Genomic DNA, 23,794 nt, shown 5'->3' on the forward strand with positions numbered 1-23,794 from the left:
GTTTGGCATTGTCTTTTCATGAACTGTTACTATCACCTTGGTATCTGCAAATCAACATTCAAAAGGTAGGGTTTTTTTTCTGGCAAACCAGTCATGTCAGAATTTTCATCACAAGAGAGATGATCAATCAGATGACAGCATTTTCAGTCAGATACAGAACTTAGAGTCTCCAACCCACAGTCTGAAAAACGCCAAAGGTGAAGCGTGAGCTGAAATCAATACTTGAAGTTTTCCACGTCAATAACATTCTACTATGACTTTTATGCTAGCAAGCAAAAAGTTATTAATTTCACAGGAATAAAAGGACTGATTGGATTGCCTACACAGAAAAAATGTTTTAAGAATCAGCTATGAAGCTGAAAAAAGTGTTGCTCCTAAACAAATCCCCAGCCCATTCTATTTTCCCTGTTCTACAGTCACATGGTAAATGCAGGGACTCATCTCCAGTAAACGCTGTTTCTTTTCAAACCTCAATCAAGCACAGGAAACATTTGTACTCAAACATTTCAACTGCCCAAACACTGGATAGCATATCACTGGTCTTACTGTAGGTTAATTTTTGTAATTTCTGGAACAAACCACCATCAATATTTCTTGCAGCCAAGTCCACTAAGTCTTGATCAGTACAGTCAATTCTCACACTTGCTTTCATAAGAAACTTTGAGCCAAGTGAGACAAGCACAGGTCTAGGAGCTTGCCCCCCTCTATTTTTGTTTCAGCACCTCTCCCCCTCCCCCAGGCAGCCTGCTTGCCATGGAAAAAGCTGACTTCAAGGCAAGCATATTCCATTTCCTTCCCCAGGAACTCTGCAGCAAGTTCATACAACTTCCTCATGAATAACCCAGAGGTAGAAAGTGAATAAGGAAAAAAAAAATGAAGAAAGATTCTGAGAAGATCTAGGACTCCTAGTCAATACAAGTTTAAAGGCAGACAAAGTTTGTAGGTTTATCTTTTACAAACAGACATTATAAAGTCATAAAAGGGACCTTTTCTGAAGGAGTAAATCATCCCCATTTGGGGGGAACATGGGGATTGGGGGCAGGCACAGGGTAGAGGGCTTTTTCTGAAACTTGAAGGATATTTTAGCCACTTGCATGAAAGAAGCTTGTCTGCTGAATTCAGAGACCATCAACCATGCAAAATCAGAAAGATGACCATCCTCTGCATCTTCATTTTTCATTTAAGGAGTGAGCCTAGTGAGTCCTAAACAAAAGCTTTTCCTTTGGAAACCAAACAACCCCATTTTATTAGGAGTGGAAAGCCAGGTTAGAGTCCTGCAAACACCAGCAGCAGAAAGCAGTTGAGCAAGTTCAAATTTTCTATTTGAGAGCAATTACTGCAGTTATACTCCTCTTGGCCCAGTCACAAAAGCAAGATGATGTTTACAAACTCTGGAGCCCTACTGTTGTGTCAGGGGAACTCTTTGTGAATTAGCCCCACCTGACAATCTTTAGGAAGTCTGCAAAACCAGGGAGGGTGAGAGGGGCTATTTTTTGCCATGGTTAACAAACAGGCTGATATCCCCTCCTACATGAGTCTGAACACTCACTCCACTCCTCCACCAAACTAAGCAAAGCCTAAGCTGGAGGTGTGTGCATGTGGGGGTGGCAGAGGGAAATATAGACTATTAAGATCATTTCATTGCAAAAGGAGCACAAATAAAAACAACAGGTGAATAAGAGTCAGTCCTGGAGTTAATATATCAAATTTAACACCCAGGTAGAGACTCACTTCATGTAAAGAAAATTACCCAGCAACTAGGTGGAGGAATCCTATCAACAACCAGCTGCATGCATCTGAAAGATAAAACAACTTGAAGGAGGAATTCAAAGGGGTATTACAACACCTGTTTGGCAGTGCCTAGTGTTTTACAAAACAGGAGCAGTGTGCTTCTATCCAGGGTGATCAAACCACCAGGATCCTGACATAGCTTACCAGAGGACATATTTGTAGTAAGATCTTCAGAAGTCTGAAGATACACTGATCCTCCTGCAGTGGCAGAATGCAGCAGGAGTTTCCCAGTGTGAAGCAGTCTTTATATATCATGGAACAGCAAACATTTGGCTGTGGAGCTCAAAATCATCTCAAGTCATACTAGCTTTGGCTAATGCTTGTAGGAAACAGAACCATTTTCACAAAAGCCCAAAATGCCATGACAGACTGGAGCTCCTCAAGGCAGCACATTAATAATCACTCAGACCACATAAAAGCAAAGTGAGAGCCCTCAGGAGATCCATCTACATATGGGAAGCTAAACCATGGGAATAAAGACTGCACAACTTTCTTGTAACTTAGAACCCTAGACAAACTCAAAGCACATCACAGCCAAGTCAACCTTGTGACAAATGGCAAGTCAGAGATGGCACATTTGGTTCAGCACTGGCTTCTGATAGCACCTGTCAGACAGCTGCTGCAGCCAGGGCCACAGCATCCCTGAGGAAAAAGGAAACAGGAACCCCAGGAACAGTTTTCACAGCACCAGAAACAAATAATCAGCTTCTCATTTAAAAAACCTGCAGGAGATGCGACCAGGCAGCAGTCACGTGAGGATTTCATCCGAAGAAGAGCTCATCTGCTGACTTCTCTCAGCTCCTGGAAGAGCCCCTCCCTATTTTAAAGCAGTGCCTTTCACCATTGCACACATAGCAGTAATGCTAGTCCAAGGGAACAGCAGTAATGCTTGCCTCTGCTTTTTATAGCTGTCTGCTGTTCATCCCCACCCTATCCAACCCCCTTCCCTTGATTCCAGCATGTACACATCTCTGCTGTGTTCAGGGAGATTAAGTTCCAACTATGAAGTCCAAGCTGCCAACTATGGCCACTTAAATTTCAGCAAACACCATAGGATTGACTTAAAAATCATCTGTTTTCCAAATACTTTCAGAACAGCAACAACAACAAAAAAAAAAAAAAAAAAAACCAAAAATCAGTGAAAATTCAGCCACTCAGAACTCCCATGATAACTTCCCTTTCTTGAGATTTTCCAGCAAGAAACAAGAATATAAATGTTTAATATCAATCCAGGCTATAAGCTGTCAGTTTTCTTGAAACATTTATATTTTACTGCAAACGTTTTCTGCCTACGCCATTTCTAGGCACCTGCTCTGTGACACAAATCTCAACAAAAGTATTGGCTTATAAAACTAATCAATACATTAAGGAGGAAAGACTATTTTTTTCCCCAACTGAATAAGCAAGTTTAATGCTTATAAAAAAAGTTAATTTCATCTTAGATGAATGACCAGTAACTTTATTCTAGTTACTAGAACAATGACATTCTAGGTGGTCTTCAAAAAACTTATTCTTATCTCTTTCCATGGTATTCTTCAGAATTCTTTGTTGAATTCTGTTGTAGTAGGAGTACAGCATTGCAAATCTCATTTTAACTTCCAGCTTTGTTGAATGTAAACTAATTTTCATAGAGCCCATCACAACCCAGGGTTAATGACACCTGTGACCTTGCTCTTCTATGTAAATGTGTACTGATAAGCAAGGTTTCACTAAATAGATCTTTTGATAACCATAACCAGCTACTCCTTCAATCCACCAAAGCCATGCAGCTTCTCCCAGCTAAGCAAGTTCCCTTCACAAACTCAACACAAGTTCTTTGATCACAGTAAGAGATCTGCCTCCCACTCTTTCCATGTCTTGACTACTTAATATTTAGAAGTCTGTTAAAAAGAGCACCCTCGATAGGAAAAGAAGTTAGAGAAAAACAAAAATCTTCCAGGAGAGGGACTGTAGAAATCAAAGGTCCAGAGACATGCATGAAGAAGTAACAAAGAATCAAGTTATTTCCATGAGAGAAATGAAAGAATTGGCCAAAACCCCTCAGCCTGGAAAAGACACAACAGGAGTATGTGACCAAAGCCTAAATGCTTCAGCAGGCCCTGGGGAGGGGTCAGGAGTAGATCATCTATTTCCATGGTCTTGGCAAGAGCTAAAAGATAAGAAAGGAAGCTAACAGGAGTCATGGCCAGAAGCAATGAAGTCAGAGAAGATGGCATTTTAGGCAAAACTTGGCAAAATGTTACACAGGTGACCCAAGGGAAAAGTGGTTTTAAGATTTTTTGTGGGTCCAAGGGCAAACTGGCACAAATACTTCAGAGAGACCAACCACAAATACTTCTGGAAGCTCTCATGTTAAAAACAAAGCTAGGGACAATAACAAGCAATTTTCTATATTCTTGCCCTTAACCTCTTATGAACATTTGTTTACATTCCCTAAACTCCAGTTCCAGCACAGACATGGTTCAGAAGCAAATATTTCACTTTTTTGGATGGCTGACATTAAAATAAGACAGTGCTAAAATTAATAAAACAATTACACTGTGGAACCTTGCACAACTGACTGAGCCATTACCATCCATCCCAGGATAATAAAAATTGTGACCAAGCAGTGTTTGAGGGAGAAAAGGAAGCCAGGAGAAGCAAAACACAATTCTAAATCAAATTTATAATTTTATCTTGGAACTTCTATTTGAAAACCATGACAGGAGAAGACATAATTGAAAAATCTAATCAAGATTCTCCTTTCTGCAACACTGAAATGTCACATAAAATACAACAAATGCAGAAATCACCAACCCATGCATGCTATTCAGTCAGGGACCTGTTGCAGTGAATGCAACAAATGCTATTCAGATAAAAAAGACAAGCTGAGATAAATCTACTAACTGGGAGATCTCATAATTTAGAATAAAGGTTTAGAGGACTGTAGGCTTCTGAAACTTCCCCTGAGGAAAAGGTAATCCAGACAGCTTTTTAATAGTGATTAAGTCAGGTGACACAAAGCAGAACATACTGTCATTCAAGGCAAGACAAAAGAAATGCTCAAATACAGCAAGAACTTACTTCACTAAAAGAAGATTGACAAGTGTCAAGTGAAAATAAAGCTTAATGATTTCATTGCAATTTTTCACACAAAAATTCATCAGCGCATTTGTGACAAGAATCCTGGTTTAACTATAAGAAAAAAACACTAGTTGTTTTGGAGAAGACTGGTAAACCAAGGTTTACAGAGAAAAATAGCTGAAATAATTTCACAATTCCTCTCCAAACTTTAGCTATTCTATTTACACTAGCCAAAACCAACCCCTACTGGCTTCCATGTGGCACAGATGAAAGCTAGTGCTATTCCTAATTAACCTTCCTCCACTAAGAAAGTGATTCTGCACCATCTACGTGTGTCACTGAGCCAAGTGTTACACCAGCCACACGTTATTCCATACCAGCTGAAGAGCAAGCAAGAAATACATCCCCCATTGAAAGCTGGGCCTCTCAGCCACTCAGGAACCAGCCTTAGGAATAAAACAGCATCTTTATTTTCCAGGGATAATTAGAGGACAAATAGAAAAGCAAAGGCAAAGATTAGTTTAGCATGACTGGCACAGAAGCTGTGAAGGCAAGAGCATCTGTGACAGTCTGGAAATAACAGCTAAAAATTGTTAGGACTTAAAAGATGAAAGGGAATAAAAAGTAAAAAACACTGACAGACTTGCTACAGAACTTCCCTTACTTGACTGAACCACCTCAAATGCAACACTACTCTCTATAAAACACAACTTAAAATCACACATGGAATCCTTGTCATTACATTACACAAGCTCCCGTAAACTACTGAAGGAACCAGTCTTTTCAAAGCAAACCAGATTAATTAGCTAGATTTCCAAAAGAAGCTTCTAGGTACTCTGTATGGACCTCTGTAGTACTCCCGATAAATGGAAACAGTAGAGACATCCTTTCAGCCATTTGGGTGGGCCTCAATATTTGTGTGCCTGACAGTTGCAGCAGGCTCAACCCAGGCCTCAGACAACACAGATTTGGAATTTGAGCAGAGATCAGAATCCTTAGTGACCTAAGGAAACGTATTTTAGACCAAAATAAACAGGAGCAGAGAAGCAGGTATTAAGACATCACAGGTCTCCTGGAGTCATACTTATATACAGGTAAACCAATTGCTGGTAATGTTTTTCATTTGAACTTTTTCACACTCCCAAGTAAGGAAAAAAATGCCGTTAAAGTTTTTGTCAGTAAGCTCATAAGACCTACTGCAGGTCTCCAAGTCCTGAGAAATGACTAGCAGAAACTCAATAGCCTTTGAAAGCTCTGTGAAACTGCTTTTCTCCCTGGTAAAGGAAGCCTAACTCATCAATTCTATTCCAATCTCCAACAAAAAACATAGCAAAAGCATCTTGGAGCTGATCCTCAGATCTGCTGGTCAGAAGCCTAGCATCCCATAAAAAACTTTAGACATGTGGAAAACAGCCTCAAAAAAGGAGAGCTTGTCCCAGCAGCCTCAACACAGCAATGCTCTGTTTATACATGGCCACTGTGAAAGAAAAATCAACACCATAGAGAAGAATGACATGTACACAAGGTAAAATCCACCTGAAAACAGTCTTAAACCACCCTGCTCATCCCTTTGCTTTGTTTCAAGTAGTTGATAAGAGCTAATGATGAGCACAGAATACAAAAGCTATATAAGAATCATTAGTCATTCCTCCTATAGGCACAGCTCCCCTCTGCTAATTTACCCAAGTTATCTATATACACTAAGCCTTTGTGTAGTCTGATTAAAAATTAACAAATATTTGGGTATCCTTTGATATGGGTGTTACTGTGCCTGTCCCAGTGAGGTTTCTAAAAAGTATACTGGAATATAAAACAGCATTAGCAAGATATTCTTCTGTACCTTAGAAGAAATTAAGTAGTAGAGAAGCCAGCCAATTACCAACACTATTTTAAGTATAACAGCTATCAACCAGAGCAATAGGACTTGGTATGGAACACTACAACCATATAAAAGGAAGAGACAACAGCCTAGTAGCCTGTCAAATATCACAGTTTGTATTTTGCCTCTCAACCAGGAGAACCTAGTTAACACCTCCCAGTTGCATTTTTTTTTTGAGCGTTCTAAAGTAAAAGCAGCATGAAGGACAATGAAATTAACCCCATGTGCATCAATCCTGAAAACACATTTGAACCTTAAATAACAGCCTTCCATCCTTTTCAGGGAGAACACAAGGTATTGATTTTTGAGATTAGAAATGAAATTAAATCAGAAATTACATACAAGATCAGAGTAGCAATTCCAGTAGATGTTTCTTTGCTAGTATCCAGTTTTAGCAGACAAAAAAAGAAAATAAAAATCAGAATCCACTGGTTTAGATAGAGGATCATAGGATTAATTATCAACACACATTTTGTCCAATCATTATGTTACAGAAAGTAATCCAGCTACATCTTAAGATACTTTTGTGACTTCACAGCTCATAAGCTCCAGTCCTTTCCACCACAGCTGGAGCTGGCACTGGGAGTTGCCAGAAATCCACCCAGTTAATCCAATAGAAAAGAACAAAAGAAAGTATTGATGAAATTAGGGAACAGAGAAAAAAGACTTTTAGATAACGAGACGTGTACAAGTACCAAGCAGACACTTGGGACCATCTGAACATCACCCTATTAGATTTAAGAGGAAGCTTTCAGCCTTGCTACCACCTTTGAACTGTTTCAGACAAACTTGATATTAACCAAGTATCCAGGTCTTATTCTTTTCCTAAAGTTTTGGAAGAAGTCCAAGATAAATTAAGCCCATTATACACACACTTTCTTGTTGCATTAATGAAAGCATAGCTAGATTGTCTCTTTTGAAGTGTATGTAACAACCATGAAGACCCATTAACGGTTAGTGCAAGACTTGTTTTATGCTAATATTTAGAATTCAAAGATGAACTAGTAATTAATACTGCTCTTCCCCTCCCCTCTGCACTCCATGTGGCATGGATATTAGTGTCCTCTGGGCACTTGAAGCCATGCATCATTATAATTTCAACTTGAAGTCAAGAGGGAATTAAACTAACTATGTAATAACATACTTTAATTATTGTTCTAAACAAGAACACCTGCATGCACTCTTTTGTATTGGAAATATGCATACTAAGAAGGTAAGCAAATATATAAAAAAACCAGATATGCCCCCAAGTTCTATGTATGCAAAGACCCCTGGAAGACAGAGTAATGTTTTAATCTTAACTCTTTTAAATAATGTTAGCTGCTGATAGCACTGCAATCTTTCCCTTCATTTTTAAAAAAGCAAATGTCCACAAAACCAATTCCAGCTAATGAGCTCTAGATGCCTTGCCTTTGGAAGAGGAGAGGCCCACACTTAAGCACTGCTCCCAAGGGAGCAGAGATTATAGCACTGTTTTTCTAAGTCCTCCTCAATTCCCTCATCAGTCCTACCCAACTGAGTCACCTCTAGATCTCCTCAGGCAGCAGCAGCCACAGCTGGAAGGGGACACCAAACACACTCCACTGGCCACAATGATGGCAGCAGGTGATGGCTCAAACCCCCAGGCAACTCTAAACAAAATCCATTCTTTTCCTCCCTTGGCTTTGGTTCTGAGCACAGGTATCACCACAGGCCTTCTCAACAATAAGAAAGACAAATATTGTGTTTGTTTGTCTCTGTTTTATTGCTACATTGAGTCACACATCTGCTTCAGTCAAATTGAACTTCACATTTCCACAAGAAACTTATCAAACAGAGTGTAGACAGGCTCATGGCTAGTAACAGAAGTGTCATTAATGCAAAAAAAAAAAAAAGGGACAACACACCTAAGCTGTCCTTGATTTCAGCCCCCAGCAAAACACTAGCATGTGTAGAAGTTGAAAACTGAGCTGAAGAGGCTGGCAGGGAAGCAATCAGAAATAAAACATCTTATTTTAGTTCTCTAAACTTACAGGAATAAGTTGAGCAGAAAAATAAGAGTCACCACTCTAAGAGTGGGTGCAAGTTCTTTCATGTAGATCAGCACACAAGGAACTTGAATAAAGGATTAAACAGGGATTATGCACACAGTTAAATATACATGGCAGAGCTGGAGTTTAGCTGTGAAAAAACTAAGTTTATAAACACATTCCTGAAACAAATGCTTCAATCATATCCCAGCAGCAGGACTGAACCTTATGAGCAGTGTTTTGTGGCTACAGTAAATCTTTATCACATTTGCAGCACCAACCACTACACTGGACTCAATTACTATTAAAAATTAATTGCTTACAGCAGCAAAGAAACACAGCATAAAATAGCATATGTAGCCCACCATGCCAAGCTATTTCAATATACAACAACCAAGACATGATTAATCTCACTGTAACAAAGCATCATCACAACTTCAATATCCAGTCATCTCTTCTGGATTCATGTAAACTGGAGGGGATCTGATATAGCTTTATGTTATTACAAATCAGAGAAAAACTACAAACGGGAACACCTTTGGAAGGAAAGCTTCATAACAATGGTAGAAAAATACATGAAGCAGCCTTTGAAAGTAAGCACAGGCCCTGAAAATTTAAGCATGTAAATTCAGAACACTTCTCTACTTTTTCTCCTTCTCCTCCCAATAACATGGATCTAGAAGCTATGAAAGGGAGATTATGTCAGCAAGTCTTCAAATTTATTTCATTTTTATTTTACTGCTGACCCCCAGTTACTCCTCTGGTGGGTAACAATGTTATAGCTTTCCTCATAAGCATGAGTATCGATAGAGAACACAACAAAGCCATGGAAAGCAGGCCAACATTAAAAAAAGCCAGAGTAATTTTGTAAGTCCAAAGCTGGAGCCATAAATCAAAAATATGTCCCAGTGACTACTTTACAGTTACATCACTTCACTTGCCACTGACTCCCTGCTGTTCCAACTTTCTCCAGATTTCCTGGCTGAAGATTCACAGAATACCAAATCTTTAAAATCCATCCTAATGGCTTAGGGACAAACAAATTATCACTGGTAGCAAGCTGCCACAAGCCAAGACTATCTTTCCTGTCAGCCAAAGCTTATTTTGTTTACCTTACATTTGCAGTGATCTGGGAGTAGATATGAGCAGCTTGAGAAGCTCTGGTGATACACAACAGTTTGTACTTCTGCCTGAACCTTGTGACAATTAACATTCTGACAGCACTCAGGTCAAGTCCAGGACACACAGTGTTAGATAAAGGGAATCTGAATTCTGGAAATTCACCTCTGAAGAATTGCCACCAGCTGGGTTTGGGCAACCACTTTACCTTCACCTCTTCCAGAACAAGAGATGTGTGGTTTATAGCTTGGTAGTCTCTCCACTACTCTGAAGTTATCACAGCTCAACAGCAAACATCAGAAGGCACTGCAGGAGCACTAAATATCTGTCAGCCAACACCTTACACATCTGTGCAAGTCCAAACACTTCATTTTCCCTACTTCCTTCCCTTCCTCACTTTCTGATAGGAGAAAGCACCAATATGTGTGGATGAATCATGGAAAAATACTGTTCAACAAAGGTACCCAACAGCCAAATACAACACTAAAATATTCTGGGCCTATATATAAACATATGATTTAAACAACAGTTTATAACCAACACAGGGGTGCTATCAGGTCATTGTGGTGTGCAAAAGCAGTCACTACTGAGGGGCAGCAGATGGATATACCTGCCCTTAACAGTCTAAGTAAGCATGGTCTGACTTTTAGACTTTGCTGATTACATGTACCCAGTTACAGTAGAAATTCCATGCTGTGATACAAAGAAAATCATGTTATTGTACCATAAGAGAGTCAGAGCTATCAAAATCACCACTATTAAAAAAAAAAGAAAACGAGGAACAGTAACTAAAACTATTAAGCAGTAGCACAGGTTACCAGACAAGTGCTGTTAAAATTGTCCTCAGCCACTAGAAAGAACACTAAATAGTACCAAAAATTGCACCCTAAAAAGCTTCTACTTCAGTAGATTAACTGAAGATCAATAATTAAGCTATTTAAATATTTCTCAACTTACTGCTTAAAGCATATGTCAATCAAGTCTTCCAAGTATGAACAAGTTCCCTAATTAGATCTTAAGTTCTCCAGCTGGAATCCAGGACCTATTACATTAAAAGTGTAGATTCTCTCTTTGCAAAGTAGACTGTTGAACTTTGCAATGCTATAAACAGCATCATACATATTCAGGAAAAAGAAAAAGAAGCAAAAAGGAAAGAACCCTATTTGATGCTTTATTTAACTGTTAGCTCATACAATAATTCTCTCCAAGTTCCATGAAGGGGTAAGGATATTTTTCTACCTACCATAGGATACTGCATCAGTTTCAAGATTCACTAAGAGTCTGAAAATGTAAAATTTATCCAGTTTGAATGTTATGCTTAAAGTTATTTAAGATGGTATGTTCACAGTACTAGAAACTACTGGAGAGACTAGAGACACAGTGGACTATGTGGAACTAGAAGAAGCACTGTAACAATAAATGTTATAATAATCAAATTGTAACATACTAAAAGCCCAACAGAAAACATCCTGCTAGGAGCAAGATATATATAATCAGGACTTTCAAGCCCAAAGCAGGATATAAACAGATTGCAGTTTGTGTACTAATACTCCAGCCTTATCTCAGATTTAAAAATTTAAACCCAACCAAAAAAAAAAAAAACCAACTTCAGAGAATGAGCACCTGTGCATCTGTCCTAGGGGCATATAATTGGTTGCTCAAGGACTATAAGGCTGTTTCTTAGCAACCTCTGCAAGCTCTAATCAAGCAAGACTAAGATTGTCATTTAGCCTTGAAATGCCTTGCCCCTTCCATCTAATGTAGCTTTCTACTGAGGAGCAAACAGTCATTGCAACCACAGATAAAATCCAGGCTTACTACATGATTCAGAGTTCTTGTTATCAGAAGATCCTTATGTTAAATATGCTTTTTCACACTTTACATTTAGCATCTGAAAGAGTAATAATAAAATAAATATTTAATTTTTCTCCTTTATATACAAATTAAAGGCTAGTTACAACCATGAAGAAAACCCTTGGGAATGGTTTAACAAAAGAGCATAATGTATAGCTCAACTCTTAAACAACATTTTATAACTGTAAATCATTCAAATATAAGAGGAATAATGGTTAATAGCAAAAGCAGTGGTAGTGACATTTCAGGTAAATAGCAAGCATTTCTCTCAGATCTCAACAGTATTTAAGTCTTTGGTGATGCTGAAATGTGTCTACTATGCTGCACACCCTGGACTTCTAAAATTAACTATCTTCAAGCAGAGTCTGGCCATCAGACCAGAAAAAAAATTTAAAAAAGCAAAAGCATTGGAGTAATCAAAAAATAAACTCATCTGTTCAGTCCTAGTCTAGCATCACTGCTTGTCTGCAGTATCAATGGGCACATGACAGACTGCTGAAGAGAGCACTCAATCATTTATACAGAGTATTTTTTCCTGTACAGTAAGCAAAGGCACCAAAAGAGTGGTTACATCAGGGATGGCCACCCTTCCCTGACTCGAGGTGATCTACACCAGAGCCATCACAGCATTCTCCTCAGCTCTGTCCCTCCCAACAGATCTCAGGTGCACAGAGGGGAAGGAGCAGCTCCAAGGGTGCCCCGCCACCCCACGGGAGGCAGGAGGTCGGTGGTGTCTAACATGAACAGGCAGAGGCACTCTCACCTACCCACACTGGTTCATTCCCCAGCCCTGGGAGCAGGGCCAGGGTGGGGTGGTCAGGCTACACCTCCACCTCCTGCTCCTGTGAACAGCTCCAAAGCACTGAATGGACACAGCACACGACTGCCAGCAGTCAGCTCTGACCGGAGATTGACCCGTTTTAGACACCCACTGACCAAAGCCAGAGCAGATTTCTAGCAAAAAGCCCATCAGAGGTTTAGCACAGCGCAGGAGAGGGAAGGGATGGTGGAATTACTGCCAAGGAACTGCAGCAGCTCTCCATCAGGTAAGCAAATGGATAAGCATCAAGGAGTGAGAAGCAATGCCAGTATACCCTTACTCCTCACTCCTTGAAGCAGCCTCTCTCCTTCCCAACTGATGCTCTCAAGCTCCTTCCAGATCAGAGAATTACTGCAGCTAGAACTGCAGAGGAACAAGGGAAAGCAAATGGGTGTGCTGGCAGAAAAGGCAGGGTAGGGTCACTTTCTGATGATGTTTCCTCTTCAGGTTGAGCAGCTCTGAAACAGAGCAGGCAACACAAGCAGGACCCACACAGAGTTGACAAAACACTGGGCCTGTTTTCAGAAGAGCAGGGAGGGAAGCTTTCTGGCACACAGTAACCTAAAGCTCCTGCAGATGACTAAGTATACAATGTGATCATAGCTGCTTTAGTAACTTAGGGTAGTTTTAAAGTACACTCATAGCATGTACTTCAGAGCCAACACAAAGCAACACCTAGAGGAAAAACAAGTGAAGGAGCCAGACTACACAAAAAAAGATGAATTCCACTCATCTCACCTACATGAAGTGACTCAAAGACATTACTCAACAGAGCTGGCCCACAGGGGACAAAAGTAATTTTCAAAGTTAAAAACCAAAATCATTATTTACCTTACACATCTGTCTCTAATCTCCTTTCCTACAAGAAAAGCTCTGTGACAAAATTACTTATTAACAAATATACTAAAAGTTCACAAGACCATTTCAGGCGTTTTCTAAATCCAGAAAATGTAGTTGTTCCACATTATTAATTGTTTGACAAAAGCTTAATTTTTTTCAGCTTTTGTACTGAAAAACAGTGAAACTATAATAGTTCCTAAAGCAAGCTGCATTTGCACAAGAAATACAAGCAGTAGCCTCAAACACAGAAGGCAGCTTCTGCCACACAAAAGCCCCTCAACATCTACACTCACACTTGAGCCTTCCAGATCACTCAAGCCACCTAAAATACAGTGGGAACACAGTCTAATTAGGCCAAATATCACAAGTCTGATGTAACACAAACCAATTACAATTTCACCCCAACTACACTCAAGATAAACCTGACTGTTTAAAGATTAAAGCTACAAGTGGTCATGTCTCCAGCAAATCTTTCCTACGCAGATTTTTTTTAACTGAGAAAACAGCATTTGGTATGTCTTTAAACAGCCCAGACACAAAGCCTCTACTGCACTGCAGCGAATCAAACATGCTCTGCTACTTCCTCACATCCTCTTGTGTAAGAGTAATCCTGACTACTTTAATACCTATTCCATTTTCAGTCAAAGATTTAATGCCCACACCAGCTGTGTGGCTAGGAGTGTAGCATTTCACAGATAGGCTGGCTGGAGCACCTTCTGGAATAAAGATTAGAAAGCTGACAAGAGGTGCACACTGTCAGTGGCCGGGAGGTGAGGGACTTTGTCTGCAAGTTTTGACTTCAGCCTCAGTGTTTCCAATAAATAAGCACATGTTTATTTAAGGAAACTTTCAAGGAGTATAAATAGAAGTGTTCTTTACTATCTGACCATCTCTGTGACATTCAAAAAACCCCCGAACTTCAAGGTATAAAGTTTAAATAGTTAGCAAAACACTGTCCTTTGAGGCATATTTATTTCAAAGACATAAGAAATTCTAGATTTAGTGACATGAATGCATGAAAGATTAGGAGTGCAAAGAGCACTTCTGCTTAAAATTAGGAGACAGATTTCCTATAGTTACATGAAACTTAAGTCTTTAGACTTTCTATTCTGGGCAAGCTGCAAATAGTTGCTGGCACACACAGCATGCCAATAATAAATCCCTTTTTCAAAGAGTGGTTCTGAAGTGGTCACCATTAAGGCCTTGGTTCTTTTTTAGAGGTGACACCTGCAGCTGCTATTGAAATCAACTGGAGTTGTCACTTCCCAGCATTGCTGAAGTCACTCTCTAAAAGATCATCCCATTATCTTCTTTTAAGAAAGAGCAAAACAAAACCTGAAAACTACCTTTTGCATTTGTGTCACTTGAGACCAAAGGGATATAATTTTTATAATAAACCATTTCCTCAACCTTTTGTTTCTGATCAAAAAGGCTTCACGGCAAATGCAGTACTGAGCAGGTGAAAGCATATAAATTCCATTATCTACCTCCCCAAAAGCAGGGAAACATGGATCCATATTTTCTGATTCACAGTGTATTTGTTCATGATTTGCAACAAGCAGGGGGAGGCTTTATGAGCACAAGGACTTCAGGTGTTTTGGCAAAATATGAAATATTTTAGCATGGCAGTTCCACAGGAGTCCCAGAGTCTGCTGACAAGCCCGCCAGACAGAGCCATGCACCAAGTTTGGGGAGGGAAAGTTAAAGCAGAGCCTTCCACCTGGGGAAGAAAAGGCTACTGGTAAATAAGACATTAAACATTTATGTAGATCATCAATAAACAGCTATCAAGTAGATTATTTTTTCCATCCTGATTTCCTGAGTTAACAAGGTGTGATGCATATACATCAGAGCCCATCACAATCAGGTGATTCTTACATTTGGCATAAGGTTTTGCTCTCACTTCTTATTCCCTGCCCTCAGGTCTTGCTTGGAACTGTGCTTTTGCAAGCAGTTTCCTTAAGAAGGAGTTTCAATGGAGCAAAGAACAACTAATTACAGGTAAAGCCTGCTGTGTGTCTCTCCTGATTGCAATCTTTTTCATAAGAAAAAATATACCTACTGTTCCTCTGGTACAGCCATGCACAAGTTTTTCCAGTGCTAAATGGCCTAACTTTAACCTGCCTAATTTAAGCATATCTGTCCCGATGGGCTGTCACCCAAGATGACAGGATGCATGTTTACTCTATCAGGGAGCAGAGAGTAATCTAATCCAGGATATTTTCATTACAAAGCCTCAAGATCCTGATCAGAGAGCACTGATGGCTGTGTTGAGACAGGAGGTAGACCAACTGTGGGTCTACCAGCCAAACAAAAATAGACAATAGCATTTCCTACAGCCAGGCTATCTAGTTCCCTAGAGGCACCAAGGAGCACAGATAATGAACTTGAAGGCTAGATGTCTTCCAGGGCCCTAACCACCTTCATCTCTCAAATTAAAAGCACTGGGAGAGCTTGATGCAGAGTCCGACAGTTAACCAGACAACATGAGAAAGTGCCAGGCAGAATGCTGTACCCATTAAGCAATAAAAGCTCCAAGGTCAAGTATTCCTGCTCAGGTTTTGGCAAGGAAGGGGCAGGTTGCTTTCTAAGAAATTTAACATTTACCGCCAAGCTACCCTCTCAACAGCTTTACATATTTGATGGTTCACACTCCTGTGTATGTTTTAGATCAAGACTGAATCCCTCCAGGATTTGCATGAGACCCGCACATGGACTGCACACAGATGAAACTCACAGCCTGGACATTAAAATTATTTTTTATATACCTGAGAGTTAATATTACTTCAGAAAGTTAGAGAGTGGTGCTACAGTCACACCCTAAATAGGAAAAAACACTAAGATAGTGCCTAAAAAAATAAAAAATCAATTCGTTGCCTCATCCTAGCAGGGAAAGCACCCTTTATCCAAGCAATTTGCAAGGGCCACCTGAACCTCTACCACATCTCCTTCAGATTGGTTACAGAGTCCCAGCAAAACACCAAGGAAAAGGAGATGTGAAAATGCTTGTTTCTGCTTATCTCCAAAACCCTGAACACTGAAGTTCACCTGGGGAGTTCAGAGTATACAGTACCCATGGGTGTGCTATCAGTCACAGCAGGATCTCAAAAACAGAGGGGCTGAGAGGAGCCAATGATGCATACTGTAATACATGATTTCAGCATCCTCAACTAGTCAGGACAATTCCTCTATATGACTAATTAACTGAAGTCATGGATGCCATACCAACATTTACGGTACAGGAAAAACTCTGAATTCCCTGAGGGAAAGAACAGGGTGGAGGGAGAAACCACACACAACTCCATTTCATGGCATCTTGCAAAGGAGCATAAGAAATGGTTCCACATAACCCATCCCACAGAACAACCAACTTTAAAACACCATCTTCAGATGCAACCTTCAATTAACCCCAAATCTAAAATTCTGCCAATGGCTACTAATAAATATTAATGTGCCAGGTATTTGTGAAGCTTCAGTGTCTGAACAAACAGCTCTGTGCTAGGGAAAAAAAAATGCTCAAGAGTAACAAGCCTAAACTGTAACTGATCAGAACCAACTTCAAAGCTACTTGAATTCTTCTGTCTTCTTTGTTTTAAAGTTGCACATAAATTTTAATTGCATCATTTGTTTGTTAACAATCTCAAACAAGCATTAAGCTTCAAGTTTTACAGCAGGAGGCAAAGAAAAAAATGTGAGGTAGGTGGGTGAAGAAGACAGCTGTATTGTTCTAGCTGTTCCTCAGCCTCTCCCACTGCCAGATTTCTGTGGATGATGTATCCCAAGGTAGCAATTTTAAGAACTTTCTGGCAGTATCCCAAGCTCCCTCTTGCAAATCAGAGATCAGACTAACGATATTAAAAAAAAAAAGACAGGAAATAGGAATAAGCTGGATAACTGACACTGTTTCAAACACTGGAAGTCGCTGAACTCTGGCACTGCAGCTTTACAGAAGAGACAGTTGTCCAAACTGAAAAATTTTACCTCATAAAATTTAAAAGGAAAAAAAAAATCAGTAAAACAAAACAAATCACTTTTCAAGAAATTACTTGCTTTACAGCTACTGCTAGCTTAGGACACTCTAGTATCACACAAACTTTAAGAAACTCCCTCCCACCCTGAGCAATTTATACATTACTGCATTAGTGCCTAAGCAAGGGAGTTACCACTCAGGTGAGGTTCACCAAAAACTCTGCATGTACTCATGTTGGTTTTCCTTAACGTGAAGCTTAAAAATTCAAGCTAGAACTACACTAAAATAAATCCTCTTCTCACTGCCAACACCAAAGCAAATTTGTTTCATAAGTGAAGGACACAATTTCCAATACTTTTTACTCTTGCTCCTTCCCATCTTATTAAAGAAACAGTAACTTCATTACTGTTGTACAGGAAAAATAAAAGTCATAGGAAAATACTATGTCCATATTGCTGTTTCTCACTGCAAACTTGACTAGAAAAAGAATATTATTTGAGAGTAATTTAGAAATTACCCCAGGGAGTTGAAACCTAACCCAGGAACTCAATCTACTTCAAAAACCCCTCATGATAAACTAGCAGTACAATTAAGCCTCTCCTTGCAAAGCCTACACAGCTTATGCACAGCTCTGGCAAAGATGCCAGGTTCCCCATCAACAGACTGAACACAGAGTTCAAGATCTAACTACAGCATACAGGAGAGACTTCTTTTCATAGGTGTATCCACAGACTGTTGTAAGTAAAACTGCTTCACGGCTTATTTTTAGAACCCAGGGTGGGCTGGGAGAGTATTCAGTAAACCGTCCAAAAATCAGCTAACCACCCACTAGACTGCAGTGGCACTGTTTAAATAAATTACAGCCCACTCTGCAACAGCTGCAGGGAAAAAATGGTGGAAAAAAGAAATACCCTGAGTATTTTAATTCCCTCAAAATGCTGGAGCCAACTGTACAAGAAACAGCAGCAGACAGGGCAGTGTGGGCTGGGGACACTGTGTTAATTCACCTGCAAGAGGCAGGTCAAACAGGCCTTACTTAGGACTGGGTGAGCACAGAACAATATCCGGCAGCTGCAAGGTAAGAATGCGCTTATTCCAACAGAGAAAAATTCAAAGAAGGCTGGGCTTAGGGACCTGCAGTGCAAGGATTATCAAACTCTCCTTGTGTTTCAAGTAGCAATACTAGAAACTGGCAAAATAAAAGCGTGAGTTAAATTACCTTTACTTCCTCATGCAGATAACATACAAAGCTTGAGGTGCTAACGTTACTGAAATCTCCTACTGAAGAGTTTACAATTTCATCAAGTCTTGTATTAAACAGCCAATAAAGAGGAGAAAGAATCTTAATTTTCTCTTTGATCTTATAACTTAAGAACACAGTTCTAAATACCCTGGGTTTATGGTATCGACTATACCCATTAACAGGAACATTTCCAAGTTCAAGAGGGCACAGGACCAACAAAGACCATCAAAACACCCCAGCCTAGCAAGTAGAACTTAAGTGCCTCTGCATGGAAAAATTTCTCAGTTGTGCCTTTTTTTATTTTTAATCATTTAACTGCAGGAAACTCAGTCAGTCCTAAATTTGCGGGGCCCGAGCATCAGAGGTTGGAGGGTCCCTGGTAGCACAGAAAGTGAAATGATTTATGTAGACTGTCTTCCTTCAGCTTGAAACACAAAGAAGCATTTTTGTCCCGAACCATTCCTAGCAGGCATTCTCCAAGTAACTGAGATCCTGCCAGCTACAGTCTGAGAGGTCAGCAAGGACCATTTCATCTGTTAGTCACCAGGGGCAAACGCAATCCGCAGGTACCCAGGCTTCTGATACGCATCTCCCCACCGAGCGGGGCACTGCACCATCCCCATTCCTCAGCACCTCGCAACTTGCCAGCTTCCACCCCGTGGCCCACTTGGAAGGGCTGAGGGCAACAGCTGTGAAACTCCCTGCAGGATCCTACCTGCCTGCAGCCGGGCAGGGAGCCCAGCCTTCCCTCCCTCCCTCCGGCCGCTCCCCAGCGCCGGGCACTGGCCGCACCCGGCAGCCCCAAGTGCAGAAGGACGCATCCAGGCTCCAAGGACAACACTAGCACTGCCTGCAGCTCCTGCTGATGCCCCATCCCTGGGAGAGTTCAAAGGCAGGCTGGACGGGGGCTTTGAACAACCCGGGCTAGCAGAAGCTGTCCCTGCGCACGGCAGCGGGGCTGGAACCAGATGGTCCCTGAAGTCCCTTCCGACCCGCACCGTTCGGTCCCTAAGGTCCTTTCCAACCCGCACCGTTCTGCGTGGGCGCACAAGGCGGCGGGGCCTGAGGGGACAGCGCACTGCGGGGGCGAAACGCTGAAAGCCCCGAGCCGCGGGGCGGAAGGCAGGGGGGAGCGGGGGCAGCCGCGGGGTCCCGCACAGGCGGGCACACCGACCCCCGGCAGGCCAGCCGGCGGTGCCCGGGGTCGAGGCGGTCTCGGAGCGGGCGCTGCGGGCGGTGCCGGGGCCGCGGGCCCGGCCCGGGTGCGAGGGCTCCGCCCCGCGCAGGTGCCGGGACCCCCCGGCGCGCGCCCCGCCCCGCCCCCGCCGCGGCACGCGCCCCGACCCGCGCGCTGCGCCCGCCGCCAGCGCCCCCTGCCGGGGCAGCCCCGCGCCGAGCCCAGCCAGCCGCGGCCGCGCCGTCGGGCTCCGCTGCGCGGGCGGGGACGGGAGGCTTCTCCCCGTTATTGTGATTTTCCTGATTTCAGCCTCTCCGGGCCCGGCCACCACCGGACGCGGCTCCTTCCGCAGCCAGCCCGGAGCTCCCGCAGCACCCACCACCCGCGGTAGCCCCCGCCGTGCAGCCGCCCCCGCTCCCCGCGCCGCCGGCCGTGCCCCGCAGCCCCGGGAAGCGGCGGCCGCGCCCAAGGCAGCGCCCCGGCAGCTGGCCCCGCTCAATAACGGGGGAGCGGGAGCGGCACTGACGGGAGCGGACGCGGGGGGAACGCCACACAAAAAAAGGCTGATAACGAGAGCACGATTAAGAACCTACCGGCCACGCAAACTGGAAGGGAATAACAATCCTGCCCGTCTCGGGAGTTCTGCCTTGGTGGGAGTATTTGTTGCTGTTCAAATAGAAAATATTTCCACCGAGAACGGGGGTAGATCCGAATCCGTAGTTGCAGGGTCCGACCGGGGTGATCTTGGCCTGATATTCCTTGAGGCAGACTTTCACGTAAGTGTCGCACTCGTCCCGGGAGCAGTCCAGGTTCTCGGGGCTTTTCATGCCATCGCAGCATTCCCCATTGAACAACTCGCCGTTTACATTCCGCACCGAGTTAAGCTGCAGCTCGAAATAGCCCGTGGACCGGGACACCTAAAAATAAAAACCGAAGGGGAGACAGCCTCGTTACTACCGCGGCCGGAGGCAGCACCAGCAACGCGGTGCTGCGGGTCCCCGGCTCCCCACGACAACTTTCGCCGGCTGCAGATTTAACCCCGCCGCGGCAATATACATATGTGTACGTATATATACGTATGCGTACAGAGCACTACAGACATAAATACAAATAAGAAACAAGCAAGGTGCAAAGGAAGCAGGGAGAAGGCAGCCGCGGCGCCCCGTGGCCGGAGCGCGGCGCCCCGTGGCCGGAGCGCAGCCCCCCGCGCCCCGTCCCTACCTGCACGCAGGAGGCGAGGAGCAGCGCCAGGCCGAGCGCGGCGGCGCGGGGGACCCGGCTCGGCCAGCCGGCGCCCCGCATGCCTCCTGCTCCCACTGCTGCTCCGCGCCGCCGCCTCAGAGGAGCCCGCCGAGCCCACCGGCCACGGACCGGCGGCCGCTCGCGGCATGGGCGGTGGGGGAGCCGCCCGCAGCGCGCCGGGGGGCGCAGGGCATGGGCTGCCGGCGGGGCCGCCCGGAGCGCTCCGCCGCCGCTCCCCTCCCGCGGGCTCCGCTCGCCCTCTGTGCGCCTCGGCTCCGCGGACACCCAACAAGTAGGTGCCGGAGTGACAGCTTCATTACCCATTCGCCGCCGCGGCCGCCGCCTTCATATTAATGAGGGGGACGGCCCGGCCCCGCGGCCGGCGGGTGGGGCCAGCGCCGCTCCCGCCGCGGCTCTTAAAGGGCGGCGGGCGGCTCTCGCTCCGCCCTGCACTGACCGCAGCGGGGTCCGCCAGGTGGTGGAGGGGGATGAGAGGTGCGGGACACCCGCAGGCGCGGAGGAGCGCGGGTGGGTGGTGCACACCCAGCTCACGGTGTTGGAGGAATAGCCACGGGATGCGTAGAGGAAGCGCAGGGTGGGTGCACCTCTGCTTAATGGGGAGTGGGCGATGTGTGCGCCCACGCTCGTGTGGAACTGTCTAGGGAGTGTGCAGACAGGCATGGAAAGGCACACACAGCCGGGGAATGGTTGGGGTGGAAGTACCCCAATAATTCAGGAATTGGCATTCCTGTGCAGGAGTGCTTGGGGGAATTGCCTACAGCTGTGGAGGAGTGCTCAGGGTGGGATCACCGACATGTCTAAAGGAGTGCTCAAGCAGAGATCACCTACAGCTGTGGAGGAGTACTCAGGGGGGATCACCTACAGCTGTGGAGGAGTACTCAGGGGGGATCACCTACAGCTGTGGAGGAGTACTCAGGGGGGATCACCTACAGCTGTGGAGGAGTACTCAGCGGGGATCCCCTACAGCTGTGGGGGAACAGTGTGCACTCAGTCACGGACGACGGCAATGGTTGGCTGTCCCTCCAGTCATGTAGGTGAACGGTATGTGCAGATGAAGCCATGGAGGAGAACAGAGCATGGGATCATCCATGCTAGTCAAAGAACGTGCGCGTTGTGTGTAGCCACAGCTGTGGAGGAGTGTATGGGGTGGACACACCCACCCGTGGTTCTGGAGGAGTACTGGGGCTGGCGACACCCACGGCCCCAGAGGAGTGTGTGGGGTGCACGCACCCACAGCTGTGTAGAACCACATATGGCTGTGGCATGGTGCATGGGGTGTGCGCACCCACCCTCATGGAGAGGCACAAAGGGTGTGTGAACCCTCAGCCTCGCAGGAGCTCACACGGGAGGGCTTGTAGAGTGACATGTGCGGCACACAGAACAGATGGCCAAGTGGTGGATCATGTCCTCCTCCAGTGGTGGCTCGAGCAAATATGAGGGTAACTCGGCGGAGATTTCTCCTTTAGTTTAAGCACCCTGTGATTTTGATCCCCGCTGACAACTATGAAAGCTATACATACAACAACTGCATGCTTTGGATACAGTATCAAAGCCCAGATCTGCATTTAGGACCTAAGTTTTCCTACTGTTTCTCTCCCTCCCCCCTCTCCCCATTTAACTCTTTCGTACTGATCATCCACTGGAGTGGACAATTGGAGAACAAACAGCTCAGAAATCAAAGGGCTGTCAAGTTCCCCGTGCAGAAAGGCTTTCAGAGAGCCTCCCCCTGCCTTTTCAGCGCCCCGCTGCCCCCGTCCCTCCAGCAGCCAGCCGGCACGCTGCTCCTCTGCTATTCATGGCCAGCGTGCAGCTGCAGCTACTCTCCTAGGCTGACACAGCAGCAGCTGCTATGTGTGTGCCAGCTGGCTAGCCGCTCTCCAAAATCCTCTTGTCCGCCCCGCTCCCCTTGCTTTCCTGCTTCCCCACCTACAGACCTGCTTCTTCTTCCCCACCACGTCTCCCACTTGCCACAGTCTGCTCCAGTTTCCTATCTTCCCCTTCACTGTCCTGAGCCTACCCCTCTGCTGTCCTGGTTCACCTTACTTGCTCTCTAGGAAGCATCCCTTACTTTCCCTCTCATCCCTCTGGAGCTCAAACAGGAGCTCTCTGAAGTGGAGAGGTGAATATTGCTTTTAATTATTTTATGTGTCCTCTCTTTGAAACTATGCCTCCCAAGATAACTGCATTCAAGCATTTTTTTGGTTAAGATAACCTCTGGGATAACCACCTTTAGAAGGCCCAGGGGGAAAGTGGGGAGAGCTGAGGGAGGGTTGTTATGCTGGGTTGAAGTCTCCTATTAAAGTTGCTGCATTTTGTTAATCAGAAACTCCACTGAGCCCATGTTCTTTGCCCAGCTGAGCTGCTTGCTGGCTTCCAAATGGACAGGCAAATGCTTTTTAGTTTTTTAATTGCTCTTTCTGGTGGCTGAAAAGAAGGAGTTTCTTAGATGAGTTTACTGCCTAAAGATTATTTTGTGGTGGATGGCAGCCAAAATATTTTGCAAGACAGGTATTTTGTTTGCATATATCATGATAAACAAACATAAAACCTCACAATCTACCTTCAGCACTATGTGGTCAATATGACTGTGGAGGAAGACATATATTTTTATCACCAAGTTAAGCAAATGTAATACAGAAGAAAGATGATCCAGTAGTTAAGCATATGCTCAGTCTCTACAGAGCCAAGCTCGGTTACCTGCTGTATCACAGAATTTCTTTGTTACCTTGAACACAATGTGTGCTCTTTTTTTTCACTTTGTTTTTG

The 23,794-nt window shown here is 44.0% G+C and overlaps 1 protein-coding gene across 2 annotated transcripts in view; it reads right to left on the reverse strand.

The window, feature by feature from the left end:
- JAG2 (jagged canonical Notch ligand 2) overlaps positions 1-21,331 on the reverse strand; it is a 68,540-nt gene extending 47,209 nt beyond the window's left edge. The window contains exons 1-2 of one of the 2 annotated variants that reach the window (XM_050974815.1): positions 20,987-21,331; positions 20,359-20,682 (exon numbers count right to left, since the gene is read on the reverse strand). In XM_050974815.1, coding sequence (XP_050830772.1) covers positions 20,359-20,682; positions 20,987-21,331 — 669 coding nt within the window. The remainder of the gene's footprint in view (positions 1-20,358; positions 20,683-20,986) is intronic. The other variant, XM_050974816.1, reaches the window with a different exon arrangement.
- Positions 21,332-23,794: the final 2,463 nt, after the last annotated feature.

The sequence above is a fragment of the Serinus canaria genome, chromosome 5, assembly GCF_022539315.1.
Source record: "Serinus canaria isolate serCan28SL12 chromosome 5, serCan2020, whole genome shotgun sequence".
Classification (NCBI taxonomy): Eukaryota; Metazoa; Chordata; class Aves; order Passeriformes; family Fringillidae; genus Serinus; species Serinus canaria.